The sequence below is a fragment of the Antechinus flavipes genome, chromosome 1, assembly GCF_016432865.1.
Source record: "Antechinus flavipes isolate AdamAnt ecotype Samford, QLD, Australia chromosome 1, AdamAnt_v2, whole genome shotgun sequence".
NCBI lineage: Eukaryota > Metazoa > Chordata > Mammalia > Dasyuromorphia > Dasyuridae > Antechinus > Antechinus flavipes.
The window spans coordinates 288,997,182-289,021,585 of record NC_067398.1 but is presented as its reverse complement, the minus strand read 5'-3'; the positions used below and the strand labels follow the sequence as shown (position 1 = coordinate 289,021,585).

General features: G+C 34.3%; 1 protein-coding gene across 4 annotated transcripts in view; it reads right to left on the bottom strand.

Moving 5' to 3' along the window:
• The window catches only part of DOCK8 (dedicator of cytokinesis 8), a 312,124-nt gene that overhangs the window by 214,339 nt on the left and 73,381 nt on the right, over nt 1–24,404 (bottom strand). Inside the window, exons 1-4 of one of the 4 annotated variants that reach the window (XM_051962346.1) lie at nt 12,078–16,699; nt 10,956–11,453; nt 4,528–4,703; nt 793–864 (exon numbers count right to left, since the gene is read on the bottom strand). In XM_051962346.1, coding sequence (XP_051818306.1) covers nt 793–864; nt 4,528–4,655 — 200 coding nt within the window. In that variant the 5' untranslated portion in view covers nt 4,656–4,703; nt 10,956–11,453; nt 12,078–16,699. The other 3 variants (XM_051962333.1, XM_051962351.1, XM_051962341.1) reach the window with 3 other exon arrangements.

Sequence of the window (24,404 nt, the reverse complement as noted above, 5' to 3'; positions counted from 1 at the left end):
TTCATTGTCAATACTTGTGATTCATTGGTTTAACAAAGAGTCTTGGATTTTTTGTCAGAAGAAAACCTGAGTTTAAATTCTAAGTCTGGCATTCATCAACTATATCACTTTCAGCAATTTAAGAACCTCAGTTTCTCTGTCTCAGAGGTGAGACTAAATGACCTCTTAAGATTTCTTTCAGCTCTATGAATATATGAATAAGGAAAATGGAGGATACTCTCCTATCAAGGGTATTTTAATCTACCATTGGAGATCTTTTTAATCTTCCCTCATTTAAAAATGATAGGAATACAAATACAAGGTACAGTGGGACATTTTCGCACAACAGACTGTTTGGCAGTAACTAAAAAGTAGTGCGCTTTGTTTTTTTTAATTATCAGAAAGGGTGATAGGTATAAATTCAAGGGGATATCTAGGCAAACAAGGTGACATGACTTGCCCAGACTAACACAGCTAATAACTGGCTAAGGCTGGAATTAAAACAAAGTTTAGTTTTCTACATACACTATAACTGAAGATAGATATCTGAGTGTTTTTTTTTTTATTGTTGTTGTTGTTTTGTTTTTAAACATTAAACATTACTGTTGTTTAAATGATATCTATTAGTTTGGAACACTAGGCATTTTAAATACCTAGAGCAAGAAGAAACACTAGGGCCACATTTGGCAAAGAGTTAATTTAATTTTCCATTCAGGCTTTTTACTGTGGTAGCTTGGAAGAATCCCTCAGAATTCTTCCAAACAAGAACAAAACTAAAAGATTCCACTTTTTGTCCATAAAGATGCAACTTACTTTCTGTTTACGATTAGCCACTCCCGAATATATGTCTGAACACAGTCCCTGACATGAGGATCCAGTTCAACCCTGAGGAAATGGAAAATGAAATTAAAACATGTCATTACTTGGGGAAAAACATCTCCAGGCTGAGAATAAGATGATTCCACAAACACAATGTCACCCAACTCAGTGTTTTCCCCCAAATTCATTTCTTAATGAACTGACATACTATTATTTCATCTTTAGAGGAATGCATTTGTTTGTAATACCCATGTAAACTATACTTATTCCTTTAGACATCTTGGTATACAACAGAGAAAAGAAACTGTAACCAATTATTAAAAAAAAAAAAATTAAAAGTTATAACAACTCAATTTAAAAAAAAATGACTGAATTAGAAATCTTTCAAGCTATTCTAAGCCTTGCTAGAATATGCACATTTTGCTTTCTTTAAAAAGTTGTGAAGAAATATAATAAACTAATTCTTTGAGAAACTGGCAAGCATTTCATTTGTTTGGAAACTATTAAATCTCATTGGTCACATCAAAGCTGCTTAAGGCCTTATCATGAGAAATATCCTCCAAATACTTCAGGATTCTGACATTCTTGGTAATTAAAATAATTAATTTTTCTTGTAACAAAAGCATGACTATAGAAAAACGGCACTATTTACACTGCCCTAAACATAAGATATATTGAGACATTTTTATACAACAGATGGTTGGCAATGACTGTTGTAGCATGCTTTGTTTTTTTTTTTAATTATCAGAAAAGGTGATAGTTACAAATTCAGGAGGAGATAGCTAATATGATATTCCAAACAGTGATACTAAAAAAAATGAATTGCCTCTCTAAAATTTCATAAAATATTCTGTGCTACATAAGCAGCACCTGAATTAATTTGAAAGTATTTTCAAGCAGGCTTTTCATCCCATTAATTCCTTTTGAGAAAAATTAACTATAAACCTTTATACAAAAGAAATAAAAAAGTAAGTGATTCCTCACCATGAGTAAAAATAATAGCAACTACCACATTAAATTCATAGCTCAATAAATAGACTGACAATGGGACAAAGCAAATGATATGGATGACAATCTGTCTGCTCCTCAGGAAATAACCACTTCCAAAATATCACATACAAATGATTTTTAAAGAAGTCAAACAATCTGGCAATATGAAATCCTTTTTAAAAAATCAAACTCTTTGACCCCAGAATTGTGTTGTTTGGAATATATTCAGAGAATGTTATAAAAAATGACTGAGTTCAAAGATTTTTACAGCAGCCTTATGTTTAATTAGAAAAACAAACCCAAACCAAAAAATTGGAAATACCTAAATGTCCAATAACGAAGCAAAGGCTAAGTAAGGTGTGGGACATTAAGGCAACAAAATTCTATGATATGATATTGGGACCAACAAATATGAAGAATGAAAATCTTTGGAAAGATCTTTATGAAATAAAATACATTAAAAATACAAAACAAAAGAATAGATTACAAACCAATTACAATCATGAAGAAAAGTTAATGTGGATGAATCCTAATGGTGACTTAAAGGGAGAGATTTAAATATTTTATACATCAAAATGAATTTAAATATAGTTATTAAACAAATTTAGTTGCCTATCAATATTGTTTCTAATAAGATACTTAAAACACAAAATTATATAAATTTTTCTACAAATTAAACCCACTAATGTGAATGACAATTGTGTATTTTGATAACTAAAAAAGCAAAAAATGATGGTGCAAAGAAGTACACTAAGTATCTTCCAATTCCATCAAGCTGTAATTCAATAAAATCTAAAGACAGGTAAGAAGCAGTACTTCTCAATTTCCAATTTGAATTTTTTTGGTGAGATGTGAGAAGAGTGAGAAAGTTGAAATATAGCTCTTCTGACCTTGGGCAAGTTACTCAATCCTATTTGCTTCAGTTTCCTCATCTATAATGAACTAGAGAAGTATGGCAAACCACTCCAGTATCTTTGCCAAGAAAATTCCACAAGAGGTCACAAAGAGTTGGAAACAATGGAAACAATTAAACTACAATAAAAAGTAAAAGAACAGATAATTTTAAAAAGAAGTTTTGCAAACAATCAATAATCATACAAATAAATCACTGAAATCACAAATCACTAATAATCAGAAAAATGAAAATGAGAAAAACTCTGAGAATTCATTTTAAATACTTCAAAGCAACAAGGACAATAAAAGATGGAATAGGATGTGGAAGGGACTGTGGGAGGCAGAACAAATAATACATTGCTATGAGTAGGTTCAATCATCCCATAAAATAATTTGGAATTTTGTGAGAAAAGTCACTTAAATGTTTATACTTTTTCACCTAGCAATTCCACTATTTGGCAGGAAGAAAAGCCCCAATGTGTACCAAAATATTCGTAGTAGGACTTCTCATGGTATTGAAAAATGGTAAACAAAATAGGAACTAATTGGAGAGATGCTGAACAAAATGGGGCATATGAATAATGAAATATTATTGTGTCATTGTGTGAGGGATTCAGAGAAGGAAGGGACCTGTATGAATAGTGAACTAAGCAAAGCCAAGTGAATGAAATACATAATGACTGTAATAAAACTAAAAACAATACTCAAAGGCAGATGAACACTGATTAACTGTATTGACTATCTTAGACTTGGGGTAAAGATGATCCAACACTGTTTCTTCCTTTCTGAATATAGGTGAAGAATCCTGCATATATTATCAGATAGTCACTATATATAAATAACTAGGAACATAATAAAATTATTAACTGGAAAAAAGCTCAGAAAGGAAGGCACTAGCAGCTAGAAGGGACTGGAAAAGATTTTCTGAAGAAAGTGGGACTTCATCTGAAAGTCTTGAAAGAAGCTAGGAAAAAGTATTCTATGTGAGGAATAGAAAGAAGGCCAATATAGCTGAATAACATAGTGCTTTAATTGTTTTTCAGTTGTGTCTTAGTTTTCATGATCTCATTTTGAATTTTCTAGGCAAAGATATGGAAGTAGTTTGCTATTTCCTTCTGCAGCTCATTTTACAGATGTAGAAACTAAGGCAAACAGGGTTAAGTGATTTTTTTAGAGTCTCCCAGCTGGTATCTGAGGTCACATTTGAACTCAGGTTTTCCTAATTGGTTGGTGAGAATCAAGACTTTAGAAAAATCATTTTAGCAGTTTAAAGGAAAAAGGAGTGAAGTGCAGAAAGATTTGAAATAATTAGAAGATTATTATAATAGTCTAGGCATAATGTGATAAAGACTTGAATGAGGGTGATGACTATTTGAATGGAGAGAAAATATATAGGAAAGACATTGTGAAGGTGGAAATAAGATGTGGCAGCAGATTGTCATGCAGGGTAAATGAGTGTGATAAACCAAAGATAACTATTGTTGCAAACTTAAGCAACTGTGAGAATAATAATGTCTTCAGTAGTAAGAGTGGAAGTTGTCAAGAGGAGGAAAGTTTGGAAGGAAAGATCATGGCACACAGTAGGTGCTATATAAAATGTTTATTTCTTCCATAATTTCTACATATGTATTGGATTTGCTTGATTATGTATTATCCTTAAAGGATAACTCTTATAATTCTAGGCTTATATGACAAACTTATATCTTCCTGTATGTCTTATTAACTGTGGATTATTTTATGAACTTAAAAAAAAGAAACAAATTGGGCTTAACTCATGCAGTACCTCAGGGGAACCTCTATATTGTTATTCTATGAGTAATAACAAGAGGTAAGGAAAGGACTTACCCTTCCTCTGGCATAGAAGCCTGTAGAGTCCGACATTCCTTTGGTGTAAAGATGACCTCCAGATCATCCTCTGTGAAGTCTCCAAGCTCTTGTATAAATTCTGCATCCAGGCTACTCAAATGTGTCATCAGAAGTCCTTCAAAATCTGCTGGTTCCACTGGATCATAAAATTGAGGCTGGCATGGTAATAAGAAGGAAAAAAAAAACCTATAACTTATAAAAAATACAAAGGTATTTTTAAGGTAAAAATGTCAAAGTGTCCTTTAAGTTGAAATTGGATTTTTTACACAAAATACCATAAAAGAGCAACTAGGTGCAATAGGCCTGCAGTTAGGAAGACCTGAGTTCAAATGCAGCGTCAGACACTTTGTAGCTATGTGACTAGGCAAGTCACTTAACTTCTATTTGCCTCAGTTTCCACACTTGTAAAACAGAGGTGATAATATCGTTATTTTTGTTATTGAAGTTTTTTATTTTTAAAACATAGGCAAGGGTAATTTTTTCAACACTGACTCTTGAAAAACTTTGTTCCAATTTTTTCCCTTCTTCTATCTTCCCCTAGATGGCATGTAATCCAATATAGTTAAATATGGTAAAATATATATGTTAAATCCAAAATAGGCAATGCATATTTATACAATTATCTTGTAAAGTTGTATTTTTAATATTTTGGTGTCTGCTTATTTTCATAAAACTATGGTTTTTTTGTTTGTTTGTTTGTTTGTTTTTTTATGAAACAGGCTTCTAGGACACAAAAAAGGCTAAGACCTTCTGCTGTAGGAAATGTAGATTATAATTTTTATACATTTTTCTATATGTAAAATATGTAATAATTATTGTGTATTAGTAATTCTAACCCATCTTATTACATTAGGGTATAAATTCTGACCTCTGCTATCCTATAGTATCTCTTTTGTCCTTTCTCACCTTTATTTATTTGAGAATATTTTTAGAAATTAATATTGTCATTTTAATTAGGAGAACACATGTAGATAAATGATTATTCCATAATCTAGGGCCTATTAGTTCCTTTGGCTAGAGCATTGTGCTGTTGGAGCAAAGACAGTTAAGTTTTACTGAAAAGTCATAGTTTCGATGCTAAGTGAAATGAGCAGAACCAGGAGATCATTATACACTTCGACAACGATATTGTATGAGGACATATTTTGATGGAAGGGGATTTCTTTGACAAAGAGACCTGAGTTTCAATTGATAAATGACGGACAAAAGCAGCTACACCCAAAGAAAGAACACTGGGAAACGAATGTGAACTATCTGCATTTTTGTTTTTCTTCCCGGGTTATCTATACCTTCTGAATCCAATTCTCCCTATGCAACAAGAGAACTGTTCGGTTCTGCAAACATATATTGTATCTAGGATATACTGCAACATATCCAACATATAAAGGACTGCTTGCCATCTAGGGGAGGGGGTGGAGGGAGGGAGGGAAAAAAAATTGGAACAGAAACGAGTGTCAATATAAAGTAATTATTAAATAAAAATTAAAAAAAAAAAAAAGTCATAGTTTCCAAGAGAAGGAAAGCAAAAGTCACTGAACTCTATTTTGGCCAAACTTCAAGTGAAATATTTTGTTTAGTTTTGGGTAAAGCATTTAGGTAGGACAATGATAATCTGCCAAGCAACAAAGGAAAGAGGAGGAAACAGAGATCTCCTAAGTGGAAATGGTATGACAGAATAAAAGAAACAATAAGGATGGGAATAGGATGAAACCCTTCCCAAGGGGAGGAATAAGGTTATGGTAAGAAGTGGCATTCTTTTCTTTGAGGAACTGCTAGACCGTTATGGGCCAGAACTCTGAACTTGAAACAAAGGATTCTTACAAGGCACTAAGTTAGTAGAATTTATAGAGATAATTTAGCAGGATTCAGTATGACTGATTTAATCCTATAACAAATAATGATTTCCTAGTGATATAATGATTGATGTATACTCAGTGTGGAGCATATAAACAGGGACTGAGCTCTCAGGCCCAGAGAAGACTGCACTAGAAGCTCTCAGAGACTGAGACAGATTCATTTCATTGTCCACCTTTGTGGTGGCTGGAGGCTGAAGCACAAACCTTTGGATTCAGAGAGATCCAAAGGGCAGAGAAGACAGGCAAGAGCTCAAGCTCTCAGAACCAAGGAGAAAGGTAGACCTCTAAGAAAACTAGCCAAGTCCCAAGTGAAGGAGATAGGACTTTGAAAGAGATAATAAAGGATTTGGACTTTAACACCTGGCTGTACTTGTGATTACTCGGACTGAAAGGAAGGCTGCTCCCAGAGACCTCCAAGCAAACCGAAAAAAAGAACATTATACGAGACCATGAAGATAGGACCGTCTGTTTATTTACAAGGGTCCCAGTCACACAGTTTTTCAATCTAGTGAAGACTGACTAGTGCCTTTCTTAACTCCCAAGAATATAGAGGGAGTCCACCTAGGGGAACAAATAACACATTGTATCAGCTGGAGGGGAGGACGGGGAGAAGAGGGGTACTTTGTCCTTGACTTATTCAATACCTCTTGCATATTCTGGTCCAGTGTTTCTAGAACATATCATAACTCAAAAAAAAAAAAAAGTTCCAGGGACTTATTAATTGTATACAAAAGTCCTATTCTGATGTCTCTTTATGAGGTGGACATTATTGCAGATTCTCAAATGCTATCCAAGCAAAGTGTAACTTCTTGTAGGTTCTATATATTTGGAAAGATTTCAAATAGGGTTCTCATAAACTGTGCCTGATATCAAAGGGTCAGTTTTCTTGGATCAGTAAAGGCTCATCATCACCAAGTGAAATAATTCAGGAATATTGGAGTCCATCCAATACAAAAAATTAGACACAGCTAGATAAAGCATTGGCTCTGGAGTCATGGGGTCTCGGGAGTTCAAATCTGGCCTCAAACATTTATTAGCCAGGTAACCTTGGGAAAATCACTTATCTCCAGTTGCTTCCAAAGAAAAAAAAAAAGAAACATACTCAATTTTAAACAGTCTTCTTGCCTTTCTACAGTGAAAGTGGCAGAATGGTAACTAAAGAGAACAGAAGATATTGAGATTCACAGTTTTGAGACCAACTATAAATGTTCTCTTATTTTTTGTATTCTTAATTTGAACTTCTTATTCAATAGCTAAAGAGCTCAAAGACAATATCACAGGAGAAAATATCAAAGAGAAGTTTAACTGATACTAAGCCGCAAGGAGACCAAAAAAGTCTGGACACCACCTCAGTCAGTTACTAGGGAAACCAAACTATGTCAATATTGACATTTTCACTATAAATGAGATGAGAAGACATGAGGAAGTTGTAGCCAACTGGAAAGATGACTCACAGAACCATTTTGGAGAGAAAAATAAAGGTGTTAGCTTCCTGATGTATCTAAAAAATGTAAATTAAAAACTATACACATTATTTTGTTAGATTTGTTCATATTGCATTGCTATGCTTAGCAACATAACTAAAGGTGACAATGATGAGATATAGTTCTATGTCAAAATCTGTTGCAGGGGATGAAAAACTAGAAAAGGATTTTACTTAAGTAGTAAGAACATAAAGGAAACAAATCTTCAAAAACTATAAAATATACAAATCACAAAATATAAAATAGAGATCTTAAATAATTCAATCTCAGGAAAAGAAATTAGAACTACTTATAAAGCAACTACCAAATGCAAAAACTCTGGTTCCAATGAAATGACAACAGCATTCTATCAAACTTTTAAACAATGATTAGTAGTACCAACATCATATAGACTATTCTGAAATATTGAGAAAGACTCCTTTAATAAGGTAAAAATGCCAAAATTATGGAAGGAAAGAACACAGAAACTTATAAGCAATTAAAAATTTTTAAATTAAATCGTGTCAAATTACAACACATCCTTTCCTCCTCATCTTGCAAGCAAATAGATGATAAAACATGCCCACACACATTATCAGTCTTTCTATGTATTATTAACAAAAGCTTTTTTTCCTATCAAGGAGAAAAAATATAATTTTTATAAAATTCAAAAAATATCTCGTGGTTAATTTAGACCTTATACAAAAACAACCACAAAATGTTCTTTATAGAAATAGAGGAAGATTAAAAAAATTAAAGAAATGTTCAAGTCTTTTCTGAATTCAATTCATTCTCTACACAGTTGCCAAATTGATATTCCTAAAGCAGTTGTTGTTCAGTGACCCCTTGTGTGTTTGTTTTCTTGGCAAAGTAGTTAGCCAATTTTTTTTTCCCTCCAGTTCATTTTATAGATGAGGAAACTGAGGCAAACAGGGTCAAGTGACTTATTTAAGAGACACCCAGGTAGGAAGTGTCTCAAAAGCCTAGATTTGAAGTCAGAAAGATGAGCCTTCCTCAATCCAGGTCTTTCACTTTTATCTACTGCATCACCTAGCTGCTCGTAGGCAGACAAAGAGGGGACAGAGGTCATCATAAGAGCTAAAATAAGCAATTTGATGAATATGAAGAACTCAGAAATCTGGGAAGACTTGTATAAATTGATGAAAAAGGAAGTAAACAGAACTGAGAGAAAATGTTATACAATGAATATAATAATGTAAAGGAAAACAGTATCAAAAGGCATCAGAACTCTAGTCAACTTTGGTTGCAGAAGGCTAATGGTGAAACACTATTCCCTACTCTTGGCATAGTTTACAAAAGAGTTTTGTGGTTTACAAAAGAGAAACAAGTAATATACTATCAGTTGGAGCTAATCTATAAGCATGTTTATTTTTGTTACAAAAGAGAATTAGAGATGGTGGAGCTAAGGAGCAGAAAAGGGGAGAGATGTCATTGGAAAGTGATAAAGATGGAAAAGAATCATTAATTAAAATTACACTGGATTACTACTCTCAGGACCTGCTTTCTAAACCCTGCCACTTTGACCTTTAAAAAATTATTTAACTTCTGTGAGCTTCAATTTCCTCACCTATAAATTGAGGGGATTATACTAAATGAACTAAGGCATTCTCAGTGTATAGGCTACAGAGTCCTTGAAACTGAAGGATTGTTGCAAGGGACTAATTTCATTAGATGAGTCAGTAATGCAAATAATAAACATGCCTCTTATAAATTGAATAAAAAATGTTACAGAAACACTGGTATTTTTCCAGTGTGTGTATATGTTGTTGACATGAATAAAACACATTCATCTAAAATCATTATACATTGTAACTTTCTGTCATGTATTTTGAGAAAATAAAAGTAATAATATATCAAATGTTATCATTTGAAAGGTGATCTGTGAACTTTTTTAATGTTATGAAGGGGGCCTCATACTCAAGAAGGCTGGGAACCACTCGACTAGATGGTCCTTGGGGATCTCTTCTGAATTTAAATCTAAATCCTAAATCCTCATTAATTTGGTCCCAAGAAAAAGGACTCATTATTAAAGAATTTGGATATGCATGTTAGTTTCAAAAAGAAGGTGCATGAGTGGCTACTGAGCTAAGGTCAAGATCCCCTTAGTTCTATTTTTCCCAGTGGCTCCAAAATTGCAAAGAAGAATTAAGCATTCTCTGTTCCTTTGCTTCTTTTACATGGGGTAAAGGAATTTTTTTTTTTTAATGAAATAACCAATTTATGTTAGAGGGACCTAAATTCTAGAAGAGCTTCTAAAACAGAAAGAAGTTATTTATGGTGACTTGACTAATAAGAAAGCTGTGCTAGTTTTTTTTTTTTTTTTTAAATAAATCAAATAACAGCTTCTGGACAGCTGTACATTTTGCTGTTCCTGAGTTAGGTAAAGGAGTAGAAGCAATATAATTTTGAAGCTGTAGCCATGATGGGGGGAAAAGTCATCATGATGGCCATTGTGTGAAACTGTTCTAATAAAAGTCAAGGATGGAGAAATGCTCCTTGTCCTAAGCTGAAATAAACAAAGAGTGGAAGCAATAAAGCAGGAACCTTTTCATTGCAAAAAGAATACATAAGTAAATTAAGATCCTCTGGAGACTGCAAATTTTCTTTAGTCTTTTTGCAGCTTCTAATACATTTTCTGTAAGAAAATTAAGTACTATATCACTTGGCTTGTGTTGGAAAAAATATGTACTCTTCCAAATGTAAAGCCTCTCAGAATGATGATTTAGGAGTCCCTAAAAAGAACATTCACGTTTTTTATATTTAGCAAATTCAATAAATATAGATCTCTCCTGATATAAACAAAATTCAATAAAATAAATAGTTATTAAGTGTCTTCTAGGTGGGAATACAGAACCATGTTTCCATTAGATAATAAGCTTTTTGAGAGCATGGGCTGGGGTTGTTTGTGTGCATTTTGTGTGTATGTTGTTATTGTTGTTTTGCTTCTTTTTTCTATCCCCCACTCTTAGCATATGATCTAGTATTTGGTACTTAAAACTTAAGAAATACTTACTGATTAATTAATGCTTTCACCCTATCCATTCCTCTGCCTAGGCCATCTCCTTACCTCCCTCACCACCAGCAATGGTACCTTCTTCTCTGCACATTTCTCCAATAATTTTTAAAAAACATGACTTCTTTGATCACTTCTCCTCTATTTGTGTTATCTTCTTTTATTATGATGTAATTTCTTTGAGAGCATAGATTGCCTCTTCTTAAATCTTTTTATCCCCTTCACTTGGTATATAGTAATTTTTTCTTTTTTCTTTTTTTCTTTTTTTTTTGCTGAGGCAATTGGGGTTAAGTGACATCCCCAAGGTCACACAGCCAGGAAGGGTTAAGGGTCCGAGGCCAGATTTGAACTCAAGTCCTTCTGACTTCAGGATTGGTGCTTGAATCATCTTTTTTTTCCCATTCATTCAGACCAAAATGAAATAGACCTTGCCTCCAAGGAATCTGCATCCTAAAAGTTCGCAGAGAGTATCTTTGTACAGAAATAAGTTAGGCTGTGCCAGGAGCGATGTTAATGTAGTCTTCATCTTAGTGAAACTTTCTTCTACTTATACTACAAGGATGTGGAGAAATTGTTATTAAAGTTCATTGCCAACTAGCATTGGCCATATGGCATTAGGACCTTAATTACCACCTCAGAACATACTTTTGCAGGTTTAAATCTGCAGAAGGAATGAGACTACTTAACACTTAACATTTATATACATATATATATATAAACATTTTATTTATGTACATATATACACAATATATATGCATACCTCCATATATATACATATCTATATCTATATATCTTCAGTTCTTTATATTTACAGAGTATTTTTCACATTCAAATTGTATCATATATCAAAAGTTGGTTAATCCAAGTACATTCAAATTGAATACAACTCATCACCAAATTTGATTTAAAAGCATGAATAGCTCACACTCTGACTTAAAGGTACTTTGGTTTAGGAGAAAAGACTTAGTAATTTCTCTGTTTTCATTACAATTTGTAATTCAGAAACAGAGTTGGGGGGGACCCAAAACTAACGTGCTAATCACGTTAATCAATTTTATGAGAGAGCAGTTAAGTCTTCCTGTCTACATACATTTTTCAGTTCTACCCATTTCATTAAAGAGATAACAGTAAAATTAATCATCTAACTAAGCAACAAATCACTTCAATAAAACATACCTTGGAAAGATACACAGTTAAGAGACAGGCAAATTGTGAGAGGAGGCAAAATGGCGACCACAGGAAACAGAATTTAACTTAAGGTTGCAAAACTTCTAAGAGCAGAAGCGGGTTCAACGTAACAAGTGGAGGGGAAAAAAAAGAATCTCCTGAAGATAACCACAAGGGACAAAATAGTACCACAGCACTTCAGAAGAGGAAGTAACTAAATTGATGGCTCTGTCACAAGGGAAGTAAATGAATGCTTGTTTCCAATGCTTATTACTAGCAACATGGTCCTTTTTAAGACTTATACATTCTGTAGGTTGATGACATTTATTAATTATATTGTTGATTTAATTATTGTTTGATCCTTACAATAACCCTGTGAGGCAGGTGCTATTATTATCTTCATTTTACAGTTGAGGGAACTGAGGGCAGACAGTGGTTAAGTAATTTGCTCAGTATCACACAGTCTCTAAGTGTCTGAGACTGCATTTCAATCTGACTCCAGACTCAGCAGTCTACCCCAGTTTAAATTGATAAGAGAGGGATTAGACTTGTTATTTTTCTCTCCAGAGGCTTCTTAAGAACAAAAAAATTCAGAGCTGTCCAAAAGCAAAAATAGTCTGTTGCTAGTAATGGTGGGTAGCTCTTCCTTAGAGATCTTCATGGAAAAGATGTATGAGCTTTCTCCTATGGAAGAGTGAGGATTCCTTTTTTGTAGGGAGCTGGATTAAATAAGTCCCCTCCAAACCTCAAGTTCTGTGAGCCATTTTACAGGGATTCATTGAATTAGTATGATAGTTGCATGAGGCTAGAGTTGTAGTAGCATCAGGAACCTCAGTGGAGATGAAGTTGGTCTGTCATTAACTATTTATTACATAGCTACTGTACTGAGTCACTGTGTAGAGTCCTGGAATACAAGGAAAGGCAAATAGTCCTTGCTCTCTGGGAGCTTACAATCTGTTAGGGGAGACAACATGTAAACAAACAGGTATAAAGCAAGACACTCACACAAACACATACCCACACACCCTTTGGAAATTAAAAGTCTTAGAATTAAGTTGCTAAAGGTTTCTTATAAGAGGTAGGAGTATAATTGGGATTTAAGGGAAGCCAGGGAGATCAATAATCAGAATGGAGAAGAGAGAGCATTCCAGGAATGAGGGACAGCCAGAATAAATGCCCAGAGTAGAAAGATGGAATATCACTTGTTTGTGGAATAGCTGAGAGACCAGTGTCTAGTATGTGGGGGGAGTAGGGTGAAAGAAGATCGGAAAGACAGGAAGAGAAACAGCATTTTGTATTTGATCTTGAAGTCAATAGAAAGCCACTGATATTGATTGACTAGGGGAAGGGATGCCATGACTGAAGTTATAGTATAGGAAGATCACTAGCAATTGAATGAAGGGTAGACTGAAGTAGGGAGAGATTTGAGGCAGACAGATCTACCATAAGGCTACTGCAATAGTCTAATCATGAAGTAATGAGGGCAATGTCAGAGAGAAGGAAGATGTATTTAAGAGATGTAGTAAAGGTGAAATCAGTAGGTGTGGCCAATAGCTTGGAAATGGGGATCAAGGTGAGAGATAATATGGATTCCAGAGTGACTCCTAGGTTGTGAGCCTGAGGGACTGGGAGGATGGTTTTGTCCTCTACATTAAAAGGAAAGGGAGGAAGGGGATAGGATTTAAGGAGAAATATAATGAGTTTTGTTATATTGAGCTTACAACGTCACCTAAAAATCCAGTTTTAAATGTCTGAAAAGCAGTTAGAGATGAGAGATTGAAGGTCTGCAAAGAAACTGTGGCAGGAAAGATACATTTGAGAACCATCAACAAGAAGGAAGTTCAGAAATGCAGAGGGTCTTTGGGAAAGATAATCAGTTCAGTTTTGGACAATGTGGTTTGAGAGATCTAATAAGTAATCTGGAATTAAAAGAGAAGTTAGAGCTGTATAAATCGATCTGAAGATAATTAGCATAGAGATGACAGTTGAATTCAAGGGAGTAGATGAAATTGTCAAGTGAAATAGTATAAAGATAGCTGGGTGATTCAGTGTATAGAGCACCAGCCCTAGAGTCAAGAAGGCCTGAGTTCAGATCTGGTTTCAGACACTTACTGCCCATGTGACTCTGGGCAAGTCCCAGTAGCATTCAAAAAAAAAAAATTGAAATATTATATAAAAAGAAAAGAAGAGATTCTAGAACAGAGTCGTTATCTCTTTCTAGCAAGTATGACTTAGTGTAAGAAAGGCTAAGAAGAAAGATGGGGGGAGAAATAGAATAGTTAAGGATCATAAAAAATGGAGAAGGGGGTAACAAGGAGAACGATTGACATGTCAAAGGCTGCAGAAAGGTCAAATAATATAAGAACTGAAAAAAAAGGATGCTATGTTTAGCATTTAAAAGATTATTGGTATTTTCAGAGAGGAGTTTTTAGTTGAATAAGGAGGTTAGAAACTAGAATGCAGCAAATTAAGAGCAGAAGGGAAGGATACAGAGTCACTGATTATGGTAGGTATTTTCTTTTTTTCTTTTCTTTTCTTTTTTTTTTTTTTTTTTTTTTGCTGAGGCAATTGGGATTGTGAGTTGCCCAGGGTCACACAGCTAGGAATTGTTAAGTGTCTGAGGCCAGATTTGAACTCAGGTTCTCCTGACTTCTGGGCTGGTGCTCCATCCACTGTGCCACCTATCTGCCCCGATAGGTATTTTCAAGGATCTTAGCCACAAAAAAGAGAAGAGATATGGTACAATAGCTAGCAGGAATGGATAGATCAAGTGAGAGTATTTTTTAAGGATAAGGAAGATAAGAGCATGACTAAGAGGCAGTGAAGAGACAAAAAGATTAAAGATAAATGAGAAGATGATGAAGAATACAGGACAGAATGAGATCACTTGTGCAAGTAGAGGAATTTTCCTTGGTAAGGAAAAAAGCCACCTCTTCATGTGAGACAGAGGTCAGGGAGGAGATAAAAGTAGGAGGCATTTGGAGAATATGCAATGAGGAGGAGAAGAGAAGAGGGAGCATTTGGTAAAAGGCCTCAATTTTTATCAGTAATAAAAGAGGCAAAGCTCTCAGCTGAGAGGTGGGAGGAAGGGGAACTTTGGGAAGTTTGAGAAAGGAAGAAAACGTTTGTAAGAACTGCAGTGGTAAGTGAGTAAGTGGGATAGTGAATTAATTAGGGAGGTAGAAAAAGATTGCCTTGCAACAGTGAGGGCCCAGTTGAAGTTATGTAACATGAAGTTTTGGTGGATTAATCAACATAATTTTGTGGTTTTCTTTAGCTCCATTAAGCAGCATAGGGGTTAAAGGTATTTTGGTTTATGAGAAAAGATTGTCACTCATTTCTGAATGCTCTTATTAAAAACTTTAATTCAGAAACAAATAGGGAAAATAAAAAAGAAAATGCAGGCATGCTTCAAGTTTTGTTTTGTTTTGTTTTCTAATTTTGGATTTGATTCCCATCTTACGTGCAGACTTAAGTGGAGATTGAGACTGTGGGTTTGGGCAATCCCAGATCCCTATGTTCACTCTTTCTTCCCTTTGCCTACATTCCTGCCTTTTGCAAACCAACTTTCAGAAATAGAGACCCTTTAACCATTTTTAAAAAATAAAATAAAATAAAATATAGATTAGTGTGTTGATCAGTTTTCTGAGAAATCAGTTCTCCTACTTGCATACGCTTTTCAGTACTACTCATTTCATTAAAAATAAAATAGTAAAATTAAATCATCTTAGTGAACCAATGACAAATCACTCCAATAAAACATAACTTGGAAAGATATACAGTGAAAGATGGGTAAATTGTGACAGGAGACAAAATAGTGTATAGGAGACAAGGTAGTGGTAGTGATGCAAGGCTGAAGCAACATGATAAAGCCTGATTTTAAAAAAATGATAAAAATGTTTTCTACATTGTCCTCTTCTCTTGCATTCCCTGCCCCAGCCAGTAGCAAGATGATGGCCTAGGAAAGAAGGGTAAAAAGATTATAGATTTCAGTGAGGATGAAAAGGCAGAGAGAGAGGGGAAATATTAACAGATTGTGATCAGGTAACAGAATTTCAGAGTTCATGAATATAGAAGTGAAACATTTGTGAATGCTGACAGTTTGAAAGATATGATTCTCTGTGTGGGATGGAGGAATAAGTCTTGGGAAATGACTAAATTCAATAACTGAGGCTGGTGTATCTATTGCTATTGTTCAGTAGTTTATTACTCTTCATGACCCCATCTGGGATTCTCTTGAAAAAGATACTAGGGTGATTTGCCATTTCCTTCTCAAGCTCATTTTACAGATGAAGAAACTGAGGCAATCAGAGTTAAGTGACTTTCCCAGGGTCATTTGAATGCATGAAAAAGAGTCTTCCTGATTCCAGACCTAACACTGATCACTGCACCATACTTCCCTAGTATGTTTGCGGGAGTATGAATATATATACTGAAGTCCCAAAGGAGTAATTGGCAGCATTACAATAGGAAGAGATTGTGACTTTTCTGGTATTGGCAAGTATAGTTAAAACACTGATAGAAAACATATTCAATGGTAAAACCTTTCCTGAGAGAGAAAGCAAGATCGGTCCCAGGTCTTGTAGCTTAGGAAGGCTCCAGCAGTAATAATCTGGTACATTCAAAAATATAAACTGCTCATAAATTAGGGATTCCCTGAAATTGGGTAGCTGGTCATTTTCAAAAGAAAAAGAATTTTTACTTACTAGTTGAAGAGAGGGGAAGCCAGAAATGCTTATATGTCGGTGGTAGACTTCCCCGAGATTTGGTGGGAGAATAAATTGCTTTATATCAGCTGATGAATACCTTTGATGGGGAAAAAAAGAGAATATTAATGAAACAGGTGCTTATCCCCATAAATCCTCAGCATTTTTATACATCACCAACAAAACCCAACAGCAAGAGATACAAAGAGAAATTCCATTCAGAATAACTGTTGATACCATAAAATATTTGGGAATCTATCTACCAAAGGAAAGTCAGGAATTATATGAGCAAAATTATAAAAAAGTCTCCACACAAATAAAGTCAGACTTAAATAATTGGAAAAATATTAAGTGCTCTTGGATCGGCCGAGCGAACATAATAAAGATGACAATATTCCCTAAACTAATCTATTTATTTAGTGCTATACCAATCAGACTTCCAAGAAAATATTTTAATGATCTAGAAAAAATAACAACAAAATTCATATGGAACAATAAAAAGTCGAGAATCTCAAGGGAATTAATGAAAAAGAAAATCAAATGAAGGTGGCCTAGCTGTACCTGATCTAAAACTATATTATAAAGCAGCAGTCACCAAAACCATTTGGTATTGGCTAAGAAATAGATTAGTGGATCAGTGGAAAAGGTTAGGTTCACAAGACAGAATAGTCAACTATAACAATCTAGTGTTTGACAAACCCAAAGCCCCTAACTTCTGGGAAAAGAATTCATTATTTGATAAAAACTGCTGAGATAATTGGAAATTAGTATGGCAGAAATTAGGCATGGACCCACACCTAACACCATATACCAAGATAAGATCAAAATGGGTCCATGACCTAGGCATAAAGAACGAGATTATAAATAAATTAGAGGAACATAGAATAATTTATCTCTCAGACTTGTGGAGGAGAAAGAAATTTGTGACCAAAGATGAACTAGAGACCATTACTGATCACAAAATAGAAAATTTTGATTACATCAAATTAAAAAGCCTTTGTACAAACAAAACTAATGCAAACAAGATTAGGAGGGAAGCAACAAACTGGGAAAACATCTTCACAGTTAAAGGTTCTGATAAAGGCCTCATTTCTAAAATATATAGAGAACTGACTCAAATTTATAAGAAATCAAGCCATTCTCCAATTGATAAATGGTCAAAGGATATGAACAGACAATTTTCAGAGGATGAAATTGAAACTATTACCACTCATATGAAAGAGTGTTCCAAATCATTATTGATCAGAGAAATGCAAATTAAGACAACTCTGAGATACCACTACACACCTGTCAGATTGGCTAAGATGACAGGAAAAAATAATGATGAATGTTGGAGGGGATGCGGGAAAACTGGGACACTAATGCATTGTTGGTGGAATTGTGAACGAATCCAACCATTCTGGAGAGCAATCTGGAATTATGACCAAAAAATTATCAAATTGTGCATACCCTTTGATCCAGCAGTGTTTCTATTGGGCTTATATCCCAAAGAAATACTAAAGAAGGGAAAGGGACCTATATGTGCCAAAATGTTTGTAGCAGCCCTATTTGTAGTGGCTAGAAACTGGAAAATGAATGGATGCCCATCAATTGGAGAATGGCTGGGTAAATTGTGGTATATTTTTATTATGGAATATTATTGTTCTGTAAGAAATGACCAGCAGGATGAATACAGAGAGGACTGGCGAGACTTACATGAACTGATGCTAAGTGAAATGAGCAGAACCAGGAGATCATTATACACTTCGACAACGATATTGTATGAGGACATATTTTGATGGAAGGGGATTTCTTTGACAAAGAGACCTGAGTTTCAATTGATAAATGACGGACAAAAGCAGCTACACCCAAAGAAAGAACACTGGGAAACGAATGTGAACTATCTGCATTTTTGTTTTTCTTCCCGGGTTATTTATACCTTCTGAATCCAATTCTCCCTATGCAACAAGAGAACTGTTCAGTTCTGCAAACATATATTGTATCTAGGATATACTGCAACATATCCAACATATAAAGGACTGCTTGCCATCTAGGGGAGGGGGTGGAGGGAGGGAGGGGAAAAAAAATCGGAACAGAAAAGAGTGTCAATATAAAGTAATTGTTAAATAAAAAATTTAAAAAAAAATGAAACAGGTGCTTTTAGAAATAATCTCACTGATGGGTAATCACAAGTATTACATAATAACATCTGACTCTGTGTAGCTCTTTACAATGCTCTCATTTGAGATTCATAAGAATCTTTTGAGGTAAATCTTTTTTTTTAATTATTTTTTTAAAATAACTTTTTATTGACAGAACCCATGCCAGGATAATTTTTTACATTATCTTTTGCACTCACTTCTGTTCCGATTTTTCTCCTCCTTCCCTCCACTCCCTCCCCCAGATAGCAAGCAGTCCTTTACATGTTAAATAGGTTATAGTATATCTTAGATACAATATATGTGTGCAAAATCGAACAGTTCTCTTGTTGCACAGAGAGAATTGGATTCAGAAGGTAGAAATAACCCGGGAAGTAAAACAAAAAGGCAAGCAGTTTATATTCATTTCCCAATGTTCTTTCTTTGGGTGTAGCTGCTTCTGTCCATCCTTGATCAATTGAAACTGAATTAGCTCTCTTTATCGAAGAGATACACTTCCATCAGAATACATCCTCATACAGTATCATTGTTGAGGTATATAATGATCTCCTGGTCCTGCTCATTTCACTTAGTATCAGTTCATGTAAGTCTCGCCAGTCCTCTCTGTATTCATCCTGCTGGTCATTTCTTATGGAACAATAATATTCCATAATGTTCACATACCACAATTTACTCAACTATTCTCCAATTGATGGGCATCCATTCATTTCCCAGTTTCTAGCCACTACAAACAGGGCTGCCACAAACATTTTGGCACATACAGGTCCCTTTCCCTTCTTTAGTATCTCTTTGGGGTATAAGCCCAGTAGAAACACTGCTGGATCAAAGAGTATGCACAGTTTGATAACTTTTTGAGCATAGTTCCAAACTGCTCTCCAGAATGGCTGGATGTGTTCACAATTCCACCAACAATGCATCAGTGTCCCTATTTTCCCACATCCCCTCCAACATTCCACATTATCTTTCCCTGTCATTCTAGCCAATCTGACAGGTGTGTAGTGGTATCTCAGAGTTGTCTTAATTTGCATTTCTCTGATTAATAGTGATTTGGAACATATTTTCATATGGCTAGAAATAATTTTAATTTCTTCATCTGAGAATTATCTGTTCATATCCTTTGACCATTTATCAATTGGAGAATGGCTTGATTTCTTATAAGTTAGAGTCAGTTCTCTATATATTTTGGAAATGAGGCCTTTACCAGAACCTTTGACTGTAAAAATATTTTCCCAGTTTATTGTTTCCCTTCTAATCTTGTCTGCATTAATTTTGTTTGTACAAAAACTTTTCAATTTGATATAATCAAAATTTTCTATTTTGTGGTCAATAGTGATCTCTAGTTCTTCTTTGGTCATAAATTCCTCCCTCTTCCACAGGTCTGAGAGGTAAACTATCCTATGCTCTTCCAACTTATTTATAATCTCATTCTTTATGCCTAGGTCATGAACCCATTTTGACCTTATCTTGGTGTACGGTGTTAAGTGTGGATCAATGCCTAGTTTCTGCCATACTAATTTCCAATTTTCCCAGCAATTTTTGTCAAATACTGTGTTCTTATCCCCAAAACTGGGGCCTTTGGGTTTGTCAAACACTAGATTATTAAAGTTATTAGCTGTTTTGTCCTTTGAACCTAACCTATTCCATTGATCAACTAGTCTATTTCTTAGCCAATATCAGATGGTTTTAGTAACTGCTGCTTTAAAATATAATTTTAGATATGGTACAGCTAGGCCACCTTCATTTGATTTTTTTTTTCATTAATTCCCTTGAAATTCTTGACCTTTTGTTTTTCCATATGAACTTTGTTGTTATTTTTTCTAGGTCATCAAAATAGTTTTTTGGGAGTCTGATTGGTATAGTGCTAAATAAATAGATTAGTTTAGGTAGTATGGTCATCTTTATTATATTTGCTCGCCCAATTCAAGAGCATTTAATATTTTTCCAGTTGGTTAGATCAGACTTAATTTGTGTGGAAAGTGTTTTTGCAGTTTTGCTCATAAAGTTTCTGATTTTCCCTTGGCAGATAGATTCCCAAATATTTTATACAATCAGTAGTTACTTTAAATAGAATTTCTCTTTGTAACTCTAACTGTTGGGTTTTGTTAGTGACATATAAGAATGCTGATGACTTATGTGGGTTTATTTTGTATCCTGCAACTTTGCTAAAGGTGTGGATTATTTCTAACAACTTTTTAGTAGAATCTCTGGGGTTCTCTAAGTATACCATCAGCAAAGAGTAATAATTTGGTTTACTCATTGCCTATTCTTATTCCTTTCATCTTTTTCTCAACTCTTATTGCCAAAGCTAGCATTTCTAATACAATATTAAATAGTAATGGTGATAGTGGGCAACCTTGTTTCACTCCTGATCTTATTGGGAATGGTTGCAGTTTGTCCCTGTTACATATGATACTTACTGCTGGTTTTAAATAGATGCTACTGATTATTTTAAGGAAAAGTCCATTTATTCCTATACTCTCAAGAGTTTTTAATAAGAATGGATGTTGGATTTTATGAAATGCTTTTTATCCATCTATTGAGATGATCATATGGTTTTTGCTAATTTTATTATTAATATGGCCAATTATACTGATAGTTTTCCTAATATTGAACCAGCCCTGCAATTCTGGTATAAATCCTACTTGATCATGGTATATTATCCTGGGGATGATTTTCTGTAGTCTTTTTCCTAATATCTTATTTAAGTTTTTAGCATCAACATTCATTAGGGAGATTGGTCTATAATTTTCTTTCTCTGTTTTCAACCTACCTGGTTTAGGTATCAGTATCATGTCTGTGTCATAAAAGGAATTTGGTAGGACTCCTTCATTCCCTATTTTTTCAAATAGTTTATAAAGCATTGGGGCTAATTGTTCTTTGAATGTTTGGTAGAATACACATGTAAATCCATCTGCTCCTGGGGATTTTTTTTAAGGGAGTTGATTAGTAGCTTGTTCTATTTCTTTTTCTGAAATGGGACTATTTAAGCAATTTATTTCTTTCTCTGTTAATCTAGGAAGCCTATATTTTTGGAGGTCGTTATCCATTTCACTTAGGTTGTCAAATGTATTGGCATAAAGTTGGGCAAAGTAACTCCTTATTATTTCTTTAATTTCCTCTTCATTAGTGGAAAGTTCTCCCTTTTCATTTTTAAGGCTACTAATTTGATTTTCCTCTCTCCTTTTTCTAATCAGATTTACCAAAGGTTTATTAACCTTTATTTTATTGGCTTTTATTATTATTATTATTAATTTTATTGGCTTTTTCATAAAACCAACTCTTAGTTTTATTTATTAGTTCAATAGTTTTTTTTACTTTCTATATTATTAATTTCTCTTTTTAATTTTAGAATTTCAAGTTTAGTAATTGATTGGGGGCTTTTAATTTGGTCTTTTTCTAGCTTTTTAAATTGCAGGCCCAATTCATTTATCTTCTCTTTCTCTATTTTATTCAAGTAAGCCTCTAAGGATATAAAATTTCCCCTTATTACCACTTTGGCTGCATCCCATAAATTTTGGTATGATGTCTCACCGTTGTCATTATCTTGAGTGAAATTATTAATTGTGTCTATAATTTGCTGTTTCACCCAATCATTCTTTAAGATGAGATTGTTTAGTTTCCAATTACTTTTTGGCCTATTTACACCTAATTTTTTGTTGAATGTAGTTTTTATTGCATTGTGATCTGAAAAGAAAGCATTTACTATTTCTGCCTTCCTGCATTTAATTTTGAGGTCTTTATGTCCTAATATATGGTCAATTTTTGTGTAAGTTCCATGAACTGCTGAGAAGAAAGTATACTCCTTTCTGTCACCATTCAGTTTTCTCCAGAGATCTATCATACCTAATTTTTCTAATATTCTATTTACCTCTTTAATTTCTTTCTTATTTGTTTTGTGATTTGATTTAGCTAAATCTGAGAGTACAAGATTGAGATCTCCCACTATTATAGTTTTGCTGTCTATTTCTTCTCGCAACTCTCTTAACTTCTCCTTTAGGAAGTTAGATGCTATATCACTTGGTGCATATATATTTAATACTGATATTGCTTCATTGTCTATAGTATCCTTTAGCAAGATATAGTTTCCTTCCTTATCTCTTTTAATGAGATCAATTTTTGCTTTTGCAAGGTAAATCTTATGAACTCTAATTTGCATTTCATAGATGAGAAAATAGGGCATCTTGCACATAGGCATATTTGTAAATATCAAATTTAGGATTCAAACTTAGGTTTGAGCCCAAGTCTTTCTGCACATTGTTTCAAATATTTTAAAGAATCTCTACCTTAACTAAGGGAACAGCTGGTATTTATATGGTACTTTAACATTTGCAAACAGCCTTATGTATTTTATTTCTTTTGAGTCCTTGTGGGATTAGTCACCATCTTTGAATATGGGATGTATGATCAGGGAGGGAGAACATATTAAGCAGAAAATGTAGTGAGACTACACACCTGTCAGATTGGCTAAGATGACAGGAAAAAATAATGATGACTGTTGGAGGGGATGCGGGAAAACTGGGACACTGGTGCATTGTTGGTGGAATTGTGAACGAATCCAACCATTTTGGAGAGCCTCTAACAGCTGTATAAAGTAGGTGCTCTTATCATCCCTATTGCACAGATATGGAAACTGAGGCAGAAAGCAGTTAAGTGATTTTCGGAGGATCATCAATTAGTTTAAGGTAATATTTAGGCCCTATTCTTCCTGACCCTTAGTCTAGCTGCCTAGATGAATAGATTTTTAATGCTATAATACTATGAGATATTCATTTCTTAGGAAGATCATGGATCTAGACCTGGAAGTAAGAATGTGCTAGATCCAGTTCAATTTGGCTCAAGAGAACTAATTGTTTAATTTTTAAGGTGAGCATTTACATCTTAGAAATCAGCAAAATCTATAAAGCAGGGCTTGATTTATAGTTTTGCTGATTGTCTAGACTAGTGATGGAGAAAATGTTAATAATGTCGTGTATATAGTTCCTCTTCTTTTCTTCCTCCTCCTTCCCCTCTTCCTCATTTTCCTTCTTCTCCTTCTTCATGTTCTTCTTTTCCTTCTTACTCATCTTTTTCTTCTCCTTTTTCTCCTTCTCCTCCATCATCTTCTTCTTCTCCTCCTTCTTCTTCTCCTTCTTTTCTTCTTTTTTTCTCTTCTTCTCCTCCTTCTCTTTCTGCTTCTCCTTCTTCTTGTCTTCTTTTTTAGAGATCCAGTTGTTAGACATTTACCAATATACTTCTGGGGACTTCAGAAGCTACTGAGTCCAAGCCCTTCATTTTTCTGATGGAGAAACTGAAGCCCAGGGAATTTCAATGACTTGCCTAAGATGATGAATACAGTAAGATGGCTGAAGGAAAAGAGAAATGAAGGGAGTTGCTAAGCTTTTTTATAAATATATTATTTGATCCTCATATCAGTCTTGAGATAGTTTGAGGAAACTGAGGCAAACAAGGCAGAATTGTGTGAACATGCAGCTCTTCCAACTATAAAATTAGTC